Genomic DNA, 16900 nt, shown 5'->3' with positions numbered 1-16900 from the left:
AGAAAATGATGTCATGGCTTTAGAAGTTTCTGAAAGGCTAATTTACATAATTTGAGTCAATTGGAGGTGTACATATGGATGTATTTCAAGGCCTACCTTCAAACTCAGTGCCTCTTTGCTTGACATCATGGGAAAATCAAAAGAAATCAGCCAAGACCTCAGAAATATAATTGTAGACCTCCACAAGTCTGGTTCATCCTTGGGAGCAATTTCCAAACGCCTGAAGGTACCACGTTCATCTGTACAAACAATAATAAGCAAGTATAAACACCATGGGACCACGCAGCCGTCATACCGCTCAGAAAGGAGATGCATTCTGTCTCCTAGAGATGAACGTACTTTGGTGCGAAAAGTGCAAATCAATCCCAGAACAACAGCAAAGGACCTTGTGAAGATGCTGGAGGAAACAGGTACAAAGTATCTATATCCACAGTAAAACGAGTCCTATATCGACATAACCTGAAAGGCCGCTCAGCAAGGAAGAAGCCACTGCTCCAAAACCGCCATAAAAAAGCCAGACTACGGTTTACAACTCACATGGGGACAAAGATCTTACTTTTTGGAGAAATGTCCTCTGGTCTGATGAAACACAAATAGAACTGTTGGCCATAATGACCATCGTTATGTTTGGAGGAAAAAGGGGGTTGCTTGCAAGCTAAAGAACACCATCCCAACCGTGAAGCACGGGGGTGGCAGCATCATGCTGTGGGGGTGCTTTGCTGCAGGAGGGACTGGTGCACTTCACAAAATAGATGGCATCATGAGGAAGGAAAATTATGTGGATATATTGAAGCAACATCTCAAGACATCAGTCAGGAAGTTAAAGTTTGGTCGCAAATGGGTCTTCCAAATGGACAATGACCCCAAGCATACTTCCAAAGTTGTGGCAAAATGACTTAAGGACAACAAAGTCAAGGTCTTGGAGTGGCCATCACAAAGCCCTGACCTCAATCCTATCGAAAATGTGTGGGAAGAACTGAAAAAGCTTGTGCGAGCAAGGAGGCCTACAAACCTGACTCAATTACACCAGCTCTGTCAGGAGGAATGGGCCAAAATTCACCCAACTTATTGTGGGAAGCTTGTGGAAGGCTACCCGAAACATTTGACCCAAGTTAAACAATTTAAAGGCAATGCTACCAAATACTAATTGAGTGTATGTAAACGTCTGACCCACTGGGAAAGTGATGAAAGAAATAAAAGCTGAACTAAATCATTCTCTCTACTATTATTCTGACATTTCACATTCTTAAAATAAAGTGGTGATCTTAACTGACCTAAGACAGGGAATTTTTACTAGGATTAAATGTCAGGAATTGTGAAAAACTGAGTTTAAATGTATATGGCTAAGGTGTATGTAAACTTCCGACTTCAACTATATATACAGTGAGGGAAAAAAGTATTTGATCCCCTGCTGAATTTGTACATCTGCCCACTGACAAAGAAATGATCAGTCTATAATTTTAATGGTAGGTTTATTTGAACAGTGAGAGACAGAATAACAACAAAAAAATCCAGAAAAACGCATGTCAAAAATGTTATAAATTGATTTGCATTTTAATGAGGGAAATAAGTATTTGACCCCCTCTCAATCAGAAAGGTTTCTGGCTCCCAGGTGTCTATTATACAGGTAACGAGCTGAGATTAGGAGCACACTCTTAAAGGGAGTGCTCCTAATCTCAGTTTGTTACCTGTATAAAAGACACCTGTCCACAGAAGCAATCAATCAATCAGATTCCAAACTCTCCACCATGGCCAAGACCAAAGAGCTCTCCAAGGATGTCAGGGACAAGATTGTAGACCTACACAAGGCTGAAATGGGCTACAAGACCATCGCCAAGCAGCTTAGTGAAAAGGTGACAACAGTTGGTGCGATTATTCGCAAATGGAAGAAACACAAAATAACTGTCAATCTCCCTCAGCCTGGGGCTCCATGCAAGATCTCACCTCGTGGAGTTGCAATGATCATGAAAACGGTGAGGAATCAGCCCAGAACTACACGGGAGGATCTTGTCAATGATCTCAAGGCAGCTGGGACCATAGTCACCAAGAAAACAATTGGTAACACACTACGCCGTGAAGGACTGAAATCCTGCAGCGCCCGCAAGGTCCCCCTGCTCAAGAAAGCACATATACAGGGCCGTCTGAAGTTTGCCAATGAACATCTGAATGATTCAGAGGAGAACTGGGTGAAAGTGTTGTGGTCAGATGAGACCAAAATCAAGCTCTTTGGCATCAACTCACTGCATCAAAGGGACGATGGACGGGGCCATGTACCGTCAAATCTTGGGTGAGAACCTCCTTCCCTCAGCCAGGGCATTGAAAATGGGTCGTGGATGGGTATTCCAGCATGACAATGACCCAAAACACACGGCCAAGGCAACAAAGGAGTGGCTCAAGAAGAAGCACGTTAAGGTCCTGGAGTGGCCTAGCCAGTCTCCAGACCTTAATCCCATAGAAAATCTATGGACGGAGCTGAAGGTTCGAGCTGCCAAACGTCAGCCTCAAAACCTTAATGACTTGGAGAAGATCTGCAAAGAGGAGTGGAACAAAATCCCTCCTGAGATGTGTGGAAACCTGGTGGCCAACTACAAGAAACGTCTGACCTCTGTCATTGCCAACAAGGGTTTTGCCACCAAGTACTAAGTCATGTTTTGTAGAGGGGTCAAATACTTATTTCCCTCATTAAAATGCAAATCAATTTATAAAATTTTTGACATGCATTTTTCTGGATTTTTTTGTTGTTATTCTGTCTCTCACTGTTCAAATAAACCTACCATTAAAATTATAGAGTGATCATGTCTTTGTCAGTGGGCAACCATACAAAATCAGCAGGGGATCAAATACTTTTTTCCCTCACAATCTCCAATTTGGACACATTTCCACCGGTCTAATGTCCATTGCTCGTGTTTCTTGGCCCAAGCAAGTCTCTTCTTTTTATTGGTGTCCTTTAGTAGTGGTTTCCTTGCAGCATTTCGACCATGAAGGCCTGATTCACACAGTCTCCTCTGAACAGTTGATGTTGAGATGTGTCTGTTACTTGAACTCTGTGAAGCATTTATTTGGGCTGTAATTTCTGAGGCTGGTAACTCTAATGAACTTATCCTCTGCAGCTGAGGTAACTCTGGGTCTTCCTTTCCTGTGGCGGTCCTCATGAGAGTCAGTTTCATCATAGCGCTTGATGGGTTTTGCGACTGCACTTGAAGAAACTTTCAAAGTTCTTGAAATGTTCCGTATTGACTGACCTTCATGTCTTAAAGTAATGATGGACTGTTGTTTCTCTTTGCTTATTTGAGCTTTTCTTGCCATAATATGGACTTGGTCTTTTACCAAATAGGGCTATCTTCTGTATACCCCCCTACCTTGTCACAACACAACTGATTGGCTCAAATGCATTAAGAAGGAAAGAAATTCCACAAATTAACTTTTAACAAGCCAAACCTGTTATTTGAAATTCATTCCAGGTGACTACCTCATGAAGCTGGTTAAGAGAATTGGAAGAATCTCAAATATAAATAATGTTTTGATTTAACACTTTTTTGTTTACTACATGATTCCATATGTGTTATTTCATAGTTTTGATGTCTTCACTATTATTGTACAATGTAGAAAATAGTAAAAATAAAGAAAAACCCTTGAATGAGTAGGTGTTCTAAAACTTTTGACCGTTATTGTATATACAGTGGTGCCTAATTTGTTGCTAGGATCAATTTCTTAAATACAATTTGTTAATACATGTCACTAAATACATGAATACAAGTTAACTGTTTCCAGTAGTAGCCTAATGGTTTGAGTCTCATAAATGCATTTACACTGTAAATCCATGAGATGGCGCACAAGTGGAACAGTTACAGCCACACTCAAGAACTTCTCTATCTCAATCGATGGAACCCTGGAGCCGAGATATAATGGGCTAATCAGAACCTAATAGCTCAGGGATCAGAACAGGTGAGGGTCGGTCTCGGTTTGGTTGTAACCTTCTGATTAATGATTACAAACACTTAAATATATATATATATATATATATATATATATATATCTTCAAACTTAGGGTAATTAAGAAAAGGTTATTACTAAAAATGTCACAAAGGAAAACTCAAGTGCTTTGATTAAATTTGTTCATTTCCTGAATTTGTACCAGTAATTTCACAAAGCGGATCATGGCCCTTAAAATGTAAATGACTGCCATATTTTACTTAGGTAAATGTCCTAAATCAACGGGCATTGGTTTAAAGTACTTAAGTAAAAATACTAGCTTACAGAGTAGCTATAACTAACTAGCCAGCTAGCTTTGTAGTCATGGATTGTGCACCTTCCATTGTTTAGCCAAGTAGCTATCTGGTTGATGTTTTCCTTTTGTAACCAGAGCAGATGAAAGCAATATTCACCTCCACAAATGCTGTTTACATCGATATCCATACTGAATGAAGCAGTTAAGGGACCTCATGGGCACCCTTAACCTTTTCACTTAATTGAAGGGGGAAATTTAACTTAAAATGTTTTGTGCAACTGACTTAAAGTCAAGGAAACTTTAAGGTAAAAGATTAGGGAGAAATTAACATAACGTTTTATGCAACCGGGCCATGTACTTTACTATTTATATTTTTGCCAAATTTTATTTCACTACATTCCTAAAGAAAATAATGTACTTTTTACTCCATACATTTTCCCTGACACCCAAAAGTACTTGTTACATTTTTACAGGAAAATTGTCTAATTCACCCCTGGTGGTCCCTACGGCCTCTGGAGGACTCACTAAACACACATGCTTAATTTGTAAATTATGTCTGAGTATCGGAGTGTGCCCCTGGCTATCCGTAAATTATAATAATTGTTTTAATTGGGCTGTCTGGTTTGCTTAATATAAGGAACTTGAAATGATTTATACTTTTACTTTTGATACTTAAGTATATTTAAAACCAAATATTTTTAGACTTTTACTCAAGTAGTATTTTACTGGGTGACTTTCACTTGAGTCATTTTCTATTAAGGTATTGTTAGTTTTACCCAACACTGTCAACAGGTGATTTGGACCAGGCCAGCCAGCCCTGGCAGTGCGTTTTCTCCGCCCCCTACGGTCGGTAACCATAGCCCCATTTCACCGGAGACGACCGTGTCCAGAATGACGAATATAAAACGTTCCGTGCGAATTCCATGAAAGGCAGGTAGTTGGATATTTCATGCTTGACACGTCGCATAACGGCATAGTTTCAATCGAGCGGTCAATACCAAATGTGCCATGGAAATGTTTATCTTCAAATGAGGCCTGTTGATACAGGTTTATTTAGTTGCCTGGTAGTTCCTATCCTGGATTACAATGCCTTCAAATTACGGATCCCTGATGGGCCTGGGCTCGGAGTACGTGACAATTAAAGCGCACTACAGCGGGTGAGTATTTAGCAAGTCGGTTATGTCCTCGAGGCTTCGAGCGGTCACTCAAGGGTTACTTTGTATCAATTTTTAAACCGGATTGCATTTGCAACATTCGGCTTCTAACAAAGTAACTAGTATGGAGGTTGGCTGTCTTCTAGATGAAAAAATAATGAGAAACTGCGTCTTTTGTTGATGTATCGACGACGAAACAACCTGTGGAATGGTTAGAGTTGGAATTCCCCATTGATAACCGTTTCAGTACTACAGTATGGCTAGCAGAACACTTTGTAGTTTAGCCTATGCTCGTTTCAAAACTGTTTCACACTGACATGAGTGTCACTGTCACAAATGGAATAACAATGTTGTGAATTTAAATAAGTCCTAGGTGCGAAATAGTCATTATAGCCTAGGGCATTAGGTAGCTCAAAGCAGGGGCGCAACTTTCACTGGGGACGGGACGGACGGACGGGCATGAAATTGCATTTTTGTCCCCCCAAGTTGTATTATTGGAATGTGATACAAAACGAGGCAACGGTGTGCTTTAGAACTATGCGGACGCGTCCGAGCAGTCGGGTAGGCTGTCTGGAGTGTTTATACAACAGGATTAAAAAATATATATATATATAATAAAATGTCCCTCCCAATTCTAAAACCAAAGTTGCTCAAAGGCAAGGTGGGATGGTCACACTTATAATGAACTAAAAGTTATAAAGGCTGAAGCAAAGGTAGCCAGCAGATCCGAACCACTTGCTTACAGCTGCACTAGGGTCTGACAGCATTCCTGTGTAGATTAAGACATCATGGAGCCAGCACGAGATATGGCTCAGAAAACGTACCTCAATCCAAGGATGAGAAATTAGTTGGACTCGGAATTGTCCCATTATCCCAACTGTTACACCGAGAAGATTGAACGACTACAAAAAAAAACGAGCAGTCGTTCAATCTTCTCGGTATAACAGTGGGATAATGGGATTTAAAGGTCCTTACATGATGATGCTTTGTCAAAAGTGGCATAACCTATAACGTGATATTTGCAATGATTTCTGAAGCATCTATTTAGCCTCATACTGGATTTATAATGGCTTCATAAAGCCTTAAAAGTTGTAATTTGTTTAAAGTTGGACTGGTGGGATGGGGACCAAGTGCCATCATATAATAAACTCAGCAAAAAAAAAAAATGTCCTCTTACTGTCAACTGCGTTTATTTTCAGCAAACATAGCATGTGTAAATATTTGCATGAACATAACAAGATTCAACAACTGAGACATAAACTGAACAAGTTCCACAGACATGTGACTAACAGAAATGTAATAATGTGTCCCTGAACAAAGGGTGGGTCAAAATCAAAAGTAACAGTCAGTATCTGGTGTGTCCACCAGCTGCATTAAGTACTGCAGTGCATCTCCTCCTCATGGACTGCACCAGATTTGCCAGTTCTTGCTGTGAGATGTTACCCCACTCTTCCACCAAGGCACCTGCAAGTTCCTGGACATTTCTGGGGGGGAATGGCCCTAGACCTCACCCTCCGATCCAACAGGTCCCAGACGTGGTCAATGGGATTGAGATCCGGGCTCTTCGCTGGCCATGGCAGAACACTGACATTCCTGTCTTGCAGGAAATCACGCACAGAACGAGCAGTATGGCTGGTGGCATTGTAATGCTGGAGGGTCATGTCAGGATGAGCCTGTAGGAAGGGTACCACATGAGGGAGGAGGATGTCTTCCCTGTAACGCACAGCGTTGAGATTGCCTGCAATGACAACAAGCTCAGTCCGATGGTGCTGTGACACACCGCCCCAGACCATGACGGACCCTCCACCTCCAAATCGATCCCGCTCCAGAGTACAGGCCTCGGTGTAATGCTCATTCCTTCGACGATAAATGCAAATCCGACCATCACCCCTGGTGAGACAAAACCGCGACTCGTCAGTGAAGAGCACTTTTTGCCAGTCCTGTCTGGTCCAGCGACGGTGGGTTTGTGCCCATAGGCGACGTTTATGCCGGTGATGTCTGGTGAGGAACCTGCCTTACAACAGGCCTACAGGCCCTCAGTCCAGCCTCTCTCAGCCTATTGCGGACAGTCTGAGCACTGATGGAGGGATTGTGTGTTCCTGGTGTAACTCGGGCAGTTGTTGTTGCCGTCCTGTACCTGTCCTGCAGGTGTGATATTCGGATTTACTGATCCTGTGCAGGTGTTGTTACATGTGGTCTGCACTGCGAGGACGATCAGCTGTCCGTCCTGTCTCCCTGTAGATGACGATCTGTGAAGTTATTTTGATTTTTACGAATTATCTTTGAAAGACAGGGTCCTGAAAAAGGAACGTTTCTTTTTTTGCTGAGTTTACATGGGATATGGGACAGTGACACATACATGTACATACATATAGTTGGACATAAACAACCCTGGTCATATTGGAGTGATCGTCACTATATGAGCCACATTACAATTCCCACCAAGTGGGTTAACCTTATTGGCGCGATGGGTAGAGTGTTTGCCTTCGACGCCAGCGACCTGGGTTATTTTCCCTGCCCCGCCGTTCGCTACATTGGTGTCAGAAGTAGGATGGCGGCTGTGAGGCCATCGGAAAGCACGGCCCGGACGTGTGAGAGGACTGAGTAGTCGAAGCACGGTGCCTTCCTGTTCGGTGGTGGCAGTGGAGCAATCCTTACTATATGAGCCACGTTAACACTATTGGCGCGATGCGTAGGGTGTTTGAATTTCGCGCCAGCGACCCGGGTTCACTTCCCTGCCCCGCCGTTCGCTACAATATAATCAGAAAGTCATGGCCATACCATGTTTGATAGGCTGATAAGACCTTTCTTATTTATCTCAGGCCTAATCATTACTAAACACGTTCAGGGACTTAGACAACCATGTGTATTTTGTTTTTATTTTTTTATTTAACCTTTATTTAACCAGGAAGCCAGTTGAGAACAAGTTCTCATTTACAACTGCGACCTGGCCAAGATAAAGCAAAGCAGTGTGATAAAAACAACAACACAGAGTTACATATGGGGTAAACAAAACATAAAGTCAAAAATACAACAGAAAATATATATACAGTGTGTGTAAATGTAGTAAGTTATGGAGGTAAGGCAATAAATAAATATTCAACTACATTGCATAATTCAAGTTCATAAGTTGTTTCCTTGAATCAGTGTCACTGGAGAATCATCGTCACATTCCAGGATTGCAAAATTGCAGTGATATCGGTGCTTTTATTGTAGGTGGCTGATGCTATTATTTAACAGACGTGTGTTAAGTGTTGCTGGGACGGGCAGTCAAACAAATCTGGGCCTGGCTGTTGACATAACCGTAAGAGGGAGCCAAGGTGATGTGCTAGTTTAAACATACTAGTTTGTCTACAGACAAAAGGTTCTTGTAGGTAGGTAGATAGATGTAAGGCTTGGCGGTTACGAGGTTGAGGGCTGCGGTGTTAATAATAAATGGGGAACGATGATGCCCCCTGAACAACTTGGCAATAATTCCTGTCAGAATAGGATGTGGTCTCATATGGCCAAACACCAGTGTTAGTATTCCCAAAGCTTCTCAGACTAGGAGTGCTGTTCTAGTGTCAGTTTTGCCTTTACAATCCTAGTGAACAAGAGCTGATTCCTTCATCCCAGATCAGCACTCTAATGAGATGCAATGTGAATAGGGACCCATATTCTCTTCTACATTCTGGAGATGAACCCATAACCCTGGAGGCTATATTCTTAATAACACGTTTTTGGTTGTTGAAACAAACAAATGATGTCCTTAATTGTCTTGGGGTAAAAAATGATTGCAACTTATAATGGTAGTCATATTTTTTGTGACGGCTCAGATGCAATGCATCAAATGTTAATGATGGGCTGCAACCTTGTGATAAGGATGCTCCTTCAATGTCTTGCCAACAAAAGTCCTGATCAGTCACACCTCAGCGGATGAGAGTCGAGCCAAGCTCAGGATATACTTGGATGTTTGATAAGCTATTTTTTGAATATGCAAAATGTCAGCGTCCTTGATTTGCGGAGGCTCTGAAGATCCCACCCCATCCTAAACAAATCATTGTGCCAAAAAGAAAGGCAGAGAAGATGACTATGGCCTAGGCTAGTGGGCTGGCGCTATACAATAACATAACATCACCCAATTGGCTTATTAACCAGACCTGCTGTGCACTGAAAGGTCAGGTTCAGACTCTCTGAATGTTTGAAGGGAATAACTTAACACTATATATACAAAGTATGTGGGCAGCCCTTCAAATTAGTGGATTCGGCTATTTCAGGCACCCGTTGCTGACAGGTGTATAAAATCGAGCACACAGCCATGCAATCGCCATAGATAAACATTAACAGTAGAATGGCCTTACTGAAGAGCTCAGTGACTTTCAACGTGGCACCGTCATAGGATGCCACCTTTCCAACAAGTCAGTTCGTAACATTTCTGCCCTGGTAGAGCTGCCCTGGTCAACTGTAAGTGCTGTTATTGTGAAGTGGAAACGTCTAGGAGCAAAAACGGCTCAGCCACAAAGTGGTAGGCCACACAAGCTCGCAGAACGGGACCGCCGAGTGCTGAAGCGAGTAAAAATCATCTGTCCCCGGTTGCAACACTCATTACAGAGTTCCAAATTGCCTCTGGAAGCAACGACAGCACAATAACTGTTTGTCGGGAGCTTCATGAAATGGGTTTCCATGGCCGAGCAGCCACACACAAGCCTAAAACCTCCATGCGCAATGTCAAGCGTAGGCTAGAGTGTTGTAAAGCTTGCCGACTTTGGACTCTGGAGCAGTGGAAATGCGTTCTCTGGAGTGATGAATCACGCTTCACCATCTGGCAGTCTGATGGACGAATCTGGGTTTGGCGGATGCCAGGAGAACGCTATCTGCCCCAATGCATAGTGCCAACTGTAACGTTTGGTGGAGGAGGAATTAATGGCCTGGGGCTGTTTTTCGATCGTTCAGGCTCCTTAGTTCCAATGAAAGGAAATCTTAACGCTACAGCATACAAATTACATTCTAGATGATTCTGTGCTTCCAACTTTGTGGCAACAGTTTGGGGAAGGCCCTTTCCTGTTTTAGCATTACAATGCCCCTGTGCACAAAGCGAGATCCATACAGAAATTGTTTTTTGAGATCGGTGTTGAAGAACTTGACTGCCCATGATTTTGGAATGAGATGTTCGACGAAAAGTTGTCCACATACATTTGGTCATGTAGTGTATTTCTCTGTTGATGACTGAACGCTTTGAGTCTTGTTATACATAGCCCTCACTTTTGCCCATTGTATTTACTTTGTGTGTCACATCGACATTACAAACCCGCAAATGAACATGAATAAGGAAGTGTGCATGCACAGGTAGGAAGTACTGTTCAAGGTTTGAAGATTACAGCTCGACAGTGCCTAGTTATGCAATGAAAATGATGGAGTCTGTGATAATGTGGGGAAGTTGACTGAGGTAGAATTTGAATACTCAGAATTGCTTCAGCCCTCTTTCGGCGCTCTCCGGATGCATTGGTTATTCCCCAATTCTAAACATATTTAAAGGGGTGGGGGAGGTAATATTGTGTGGCTCTGGTGGGCTGAGTGTCCGTTTGCAGACAGCCTAATTCTTTCAGTTGCCTAGCAACCCATTATGAGCAGCAATATTAGTTATCGTTAAAGGGATAGGTCACACTGAAGTAAAAATGAAAAGGGAAGATGGGACCCATGTCATCTATTTACATGGTGACTATCTTTAATTCCAGTTTTGGAGCCTGTAGATGTCTCCTATTGCATATAGGAACTACAACCACAGATGGTGTGGTATATGGGTTCAGCTTGACTAGACCACCTTTTAAGGCATGAAAAAGTCTGGCAAACTTTAATTTCAGGTGAACTATCCCTTTAACTCAGTGGGCTCTCGTGTGCAAAGGAGCTCCTGAGCTGTCTGAGACATGCAGTGAGCCTCTACCTGCACTTAGAGATTCACATGGGCTTTGATCTGTCATAGTGAATCATTTCATACCTCGCTCATCACTGCCAGGCTTTTGGGAAGCTCTTCATGCGTAGGATAATGCTTTGACTTTCCTGACGTTTGACTCTAACCTAAGCATTTTCTAAGAGATGACGCACACTATACATTTACATTTTAGTCATTTAGCAGACGCTCTTATCCAGAGCGACTTACAGGAGCAATTAGGGTTAAGTGCCTTGCTCAAGGGCACATTTACGTCATTTAGCAGACGCTCTTATCCAGAGCGACTACAAATTGGTTCATTCACCCTATAGCCAGTGGGATAACCACTTTACAATTATACTTTTTTTTTGTTTTTTTTTGGGGGGTAGTAGAAGGATTACTTTATCCTATCCCAGGTGTTCCTTAAAGAGGTGGGGTTTCAAATGTCTCCGGAAGGTGGTGAGTGACTCCGCTGTCCTGGCGTCGTGAGGGAGCTTGTTCCACCATTGGGGTGCCAGAGCAGCGAACAGCTTTGACTGGGCTGAGCGGGAACTATGCTTCCGCAGAGGAAGGGAGCCAGCAGGCCAGAGGTGGATGAACGCAATGCCCTCGCCTGGGTGTAGGGACTGATCAGAGCCTGAAGGTACGGAGGTGCCGTTCCCCTCACTGCTCCATAGGCAAGCACCATGGTCTTGTAACGGATGCGAGCTTCAACTGGAAGCCAGTGGAGTGTGCGGAGGAGGGGGGTGACGTGAGAGAACTTGGGAAGGTTGAACACCAGACGGGCTGCGGCATTCTGGATGAGTTGTAGGGGTTTAATGGCACAGGCAGGGAGCCCAGCCAACAGCGAGTTGCAGTAATCCAGACGGGAGATGACAAGTGCCTGGATTAGGACCTGTGCCGCTTCCTGTGTAAGGCAGGGTCGTACTCTCCGAATGTTGTAGAGCATGAACCTGCAGGATCGGGTCACCGCCTTGATGTTGGCGGAGAACGACAGGGTGTTGTCCAGGGTCACGCCAAGGCTCTTCGCACTCTGGGAGGAGGACACAACGGAGTTGTCAACCGTGATGGCGAGATCATGGAACGGGCAGTCCTTCCCCGGGAGGAAGAGCAGCTCCGTCTTGCCAGGGTTCAGCTTGAGGTGGTGATCCGTCATCCATACTGATATGTCTGCCAGACATGCAGAGATGCGATTCGCCACCTGGTTATCAGAAGGGGGAAAGGAGAAGATTAGTTGTGTATCGTCAGCGTAGCAATGATAGGAGAGGCCATGTGAGGATATGACAGAGCCAAGTGACTTGGTGTATAGGGAGAAAAGGAGAGGGCCTAGAACTGAGCCCTGGGGGACACCAGTGGTGAGAGCACGTGGTGCGGAGACAGCTTCTCGCCACGCCACTTGGTAGGAGCGACCGGTCAGGTAGGACGCAATCCAGGAGTGAGCCGCGCCGGAGATGCCCAGCTCGGAGAGGGTGGAGAGGAGGATCTGATGGTTCACTGTATCAAAGGCAGCAGACAGGTCTAGAAGGACAAGAGCAGAGGAGAGAGAGTTAGCTTTAGCAGTGCGGAGAGCCTCCGTGACACAGAGAAGAGCAGTCTCAGTTGAATGACCAGTCCTGAAACCTGACTGGTTTGGATCAAGAAGGTCATTCTGAGAGAGATAGCAAGAGAGTTGGCTAAAGACGGCACGCTCAATAGTTTTGGAAAGAAAAGAAAGAAGGGATACTGGTCTGTAGTTGTTGACATCAGTGGGATCGAGTGTTGGTTTTTTGAGAAGGGGTGCAACTCTCGCTCTCTTGAAGACGGAAGGGACATGGCCAGCGGTCAAGGATGAGTTGATCAGCGAGGTGAGGTAGGGGAGAAGGTCACCGGAGATGGTCTGGAGAAGAGAGGAGGGGATGGGGTCAAGCGGGCAGGTTGTTGGGCGGCCTGCAGTCACTAGTCGCAAGATTTTATCTGGAGAGAGAGGGGAGAAAGAAGTCAAAGCATAGGGTAGGGCAGTGTGAGCAGGACCAGCAGTGTCATTAGACTTAACAAACGAGGATCGGATGTCGTCAACCTTCTTTTCAAAGTGGTTGACAAAGTCATCCACAGAGAGGGAGGAGGAGGGGGGGAGGAGGAGGATTCAGCAGTGAGGAGAATGTGGCAAAGAGCTTCCTAGGGTTAGAGGCAGATGCTTGGAATTTTGAGTGGTAGAAAGTGGCCTTAGCAGCAGAAACAGATGAAGAAAATGTAGAGAGGGAGTGAAAAGATGCCAGGTCGGCAGGGAGTTTAGTTTTCTTCCATTTCCGCTCAGCTGCCCGGAGCTCTGTTCTGTGAGCTCGCAATGAGTCATCAAGCCACAGAGCTGGAGGGGAGGACCGAGCCGGCCGGGAGGATAGGGGACACAGGGAGTCAAAGGATGCAGAAAGGGAGGAGAGGAGGGTTGAGGAGGCAGAATCAGGAGATTGGAGGGAGAAGGATTGAGCAGAGGGAAGATATGATAGGATGGAAGAGGAGAGAGTAGTGGGAGAGAAAGAGCGAAGGTTGCGGCGGCGCGTTACCATCTGTGTAGGGGCAGAGTGAGTAGTGTTGGAGGAGAGCGAGAGAGAAAAGGATACAAAGTAGTGGTCGGAGACATGGAGGGGAGTTGCAGTGAGATTAGTAGAAGAGCAACATCTAGTAAAGATGAAGTCAAGCGTATTGCCTGCCTTGTGAGTGGGGGGGATGGTGAGAGGGTGAGGTCAAAAGAGGAGAGGAGTGGAAAGAAGGAGGCAGAGAGAAATGAGTCAAATGTAGACGTGGGGAGGTTGAAATCCCCCAAGACTGTGAAGGGTGAGCCATCCTCAGGAAAGGAACTTATCAAGGCGTCAAGCTCATTGATGAACTCTCCAAGGGAACCTGGAGGGCGATAGATGACAAGGATATTAAGCTTAAATGGGCTAGTGACTGTGACAGCGTGGAATTCAAATGAGGAGATAGACAGATGGGTTAGGGGAAAAATTGAGAATGACCACTTGGGAGAGATGAGGATTCCTGTGCCACCACCCCTCTGACCAGATGCTCTCGGGGTATGCGAGAACACATGGTCAGACGAGGAGAGAGCAGTAGGAGTAGCAGTGTTTTCAGTGGTAATCCATGTTTCCGTCAGTGCCAGGAAGTCGAGGGACTGGAGGGTGGCATAGGCTGGGATGAAGTCAGCCTTTTTGGCGGCAGAACGGCAGTTCCAGAGGCTGCCTGAGACCTGGAACTCCAGGTGTGTGGTGCGTGCAGGGACCACCAGGTTAGAGAGGCAGCAGCCACGCGGTGTGAGGCGTTTGTGTAGCCTGTGCGGAGAGGAGAGAACAGGGATAGGCAGAGGCATAGTTGACAGGCTGCAGCAGATGGCTACAATAATGCAGAGGAGATCGGGATGAAATGAACTAAACATCAGGGAAAGGAGAGAGCAGGCCTCCCTCACCAAAAAAAAAAATATATATATAACTCTCCCAACTTCCACCTCAGAAACTATAATTGTTTCACTGAACCACCCGAGTAAAACTCTCCCAACTTCCACTTTAGAAATTAGAATTGTTGTAAACTACAGCAGACTGTTATCAGTAGCTGTAATTATGTACAGCAGCTACCAACCACCTAACGTTAATGCCTCGGATGAGGTTAGAAAAACAGCTGAATGGTAGCAGCTAGCTGGCTCAATCACAGGTACTCTGAAGCATGAAATAACATTGGAAACAATTAACCATAGTTGCAAAAAGTTACCAGTAGCTACCCGCTAGCTAGCTAGCTTTGTTGGTCCAAGTAGTGGGTAGGCTAGCCTCGTGCTTCGCCGGAGTCCGCCGAATACAGTCCTTACCTACAATAATTACCTACAATAACCTTCAATAACTACCTGAGTAAGCTACCTATAATACCAAACTACAATACCTACCTACAATCTAAATACATGGTTTAAGCTTAACTCAACACCATATAAGAAGCCAAGCTTACCTTTCATAACGCAGCAACGATTAAACGTTGGGTAGCTAGCACAAAGATATTGTATTTAGCTACCACAGCCTGCTGGTAGTGTTGGCTGGCTAGCAATGGCTACTGTGTTGACTTTGTTTGAAAAACGGCGTCGCTGCGAACGAATGTAGCTGGCTAAAAGGATATTGTTTTTAGTTGCAACCGTTGCTAATAGCACCTCACCAGCTAATCCAGGAGGTGAGTTAGCTAGCTAGCTTCGTGCTACATCCGGCACCGCCGAATACAAAAGTAACCTACAATAACTACACAACAGCTACCCACAACAGCCCACGATGCCTACCTATACTACTTAATAATATACAGCCCACGATGCCTACCTATAGTACCTAACTACAATCTAAATACATAGTTTAAGCCTTACTCGACAAAGCCCAAGCTATGTATAAAGCCAAACTGGCAGACTGCAATCAGTAGCCGAAATTAAGTACAGCAGCTACCAACCACCTAACGTTAATGATAATGAGGTTAGAAAAACAGCTGAAGGTGGCAGCTAGCTGGCTCAATTACAGGTACTCTTAAGCGTGAAATAACATTGGAAACAGCTAACCACAGTTGCTAAAAGTTACCGGTAGCTACCCGCTAGCTAGCTAGCTTTGTTGGTCCAAGTAGTGGGTAGGCTAGCCTCGTGCTTCGCCGGAGTCCGCCGAATACAGTCCTTACCTACAATAATTACCTACAATAACCTTCAATAACTACCTGAGTAAACTACCTATAATACCTAACTACAATACCTACCTACAATCTAAATACATGGTTTAAGCTTTACTCAACACCATATAAGAAGCCAAGCTTACCTCCTGCTAGAGAAAACACAACCTCTCCCGTCAGCATCCCAGAACATACAACATACATTGAGTGTACAAAACATTAAGAATACCTGCTCTTTTCATGACATAGACTGACCTGGTGAATCCAGGTGTAAGCTACAGTATGATCCCTTATTGATGTCACTTGTTAAATCCACTTCAGTCAGTGTATGAATGGGAGGAGACAGGTTAAAGAAGGATTTTTCAGCCTTGAGACATGGATCGTGTGTGTGCCATTCAAAGGGTGAAGTGGCAAGACAAAATATTTAAGTGCCTTTGAACCAGTTCCTAATGTTCTGTGTACTCAGTGTACATGTTAACGTAATTACATCGAAGTGCCTATATGAAGTCACGTTAAAGAAAGGTCCACAGGGAAGTGTTGACATGGGACATGAGTATGCCATTAAAGTCCCGTGTGGTTCAGTTTGTAGAGCATGGCGTTTGCAACGCTAGGGTTGTGGGTTCGATTCCCATGGGGGACCAGTACAAAAAAGTATGAAAATGTATGCACTCACTACTGTAAATCACTGTGGATAAGAGTTTCTGCTAAATGACTGTAAATGTAAAAATTAAAGCATTTTACTTTACACCTGCTGTATCCTGTGTACATGACAAATATAATAATAATAATAATAAGCCATTTAGCAGACGCTTTTATCCAAAGCGACTTACAGTCATGCGTGCATACATTTTTTTGTGTATGGGTGGTCCCGGGGATCGAACCCACTACCTTGGCGTTACAAGCGCCGTGCTCTACCAGCTGAGCTACAGAGGACTCTGATTAGATTTTTACTATGACGGATCA

The 16900-nt window shown here is 44.3% G+C and overlaps 1 protein-coding gene across 2 annotated transcripts in view; it reads left to right on the top strand.

Moving 5' to 3' along the window:
* Positions 1–5066: 5066 nt before the first annotated feature.
* The window catches only part of LOC121537681 (protein kinase C zeta type), a 156193-nt gene continuing 144359 nt past the window's right edge, over positions 5067–16900 (top strand). The window contains exon 1 of one of the 2 annotated variants that reach the window (XM_045207305.1): positions 5067–5385. In XM_045207305.1, coding sequence (XP_045063240.1) covers positions 5315–5385 — 71 coding nt within the window. In that variant the 5' untranslated portion in view covers positions 5067–5314. The remainder of the gene's footprint in view (positions 5386–16900) is intronic. The other variant, XM_045207304.1, reaches the window with a different exon arrangement.

The sequence above is a fragment of the Coregonus clupeaformis genome, chromosome 24 (genome assembly GCF_020615455.1).
Source record: "Coregonus clupeaformis isolate EN_2021a chromosome 24, ASM2061545v1, whole genome shotgun sequence".
Lineage (NCBI taxonomy): Eukaryota > Metazoa > Chordata > Actinopteri > Salmoniformes > Salmonidae > Coregonus > Coregonus clupeaformis.
The sequence above is the reverse complement of the archived record's forward strand: the minus strand, read 5'-3'. Positions and strand labels throughout refer to the sequence as shown.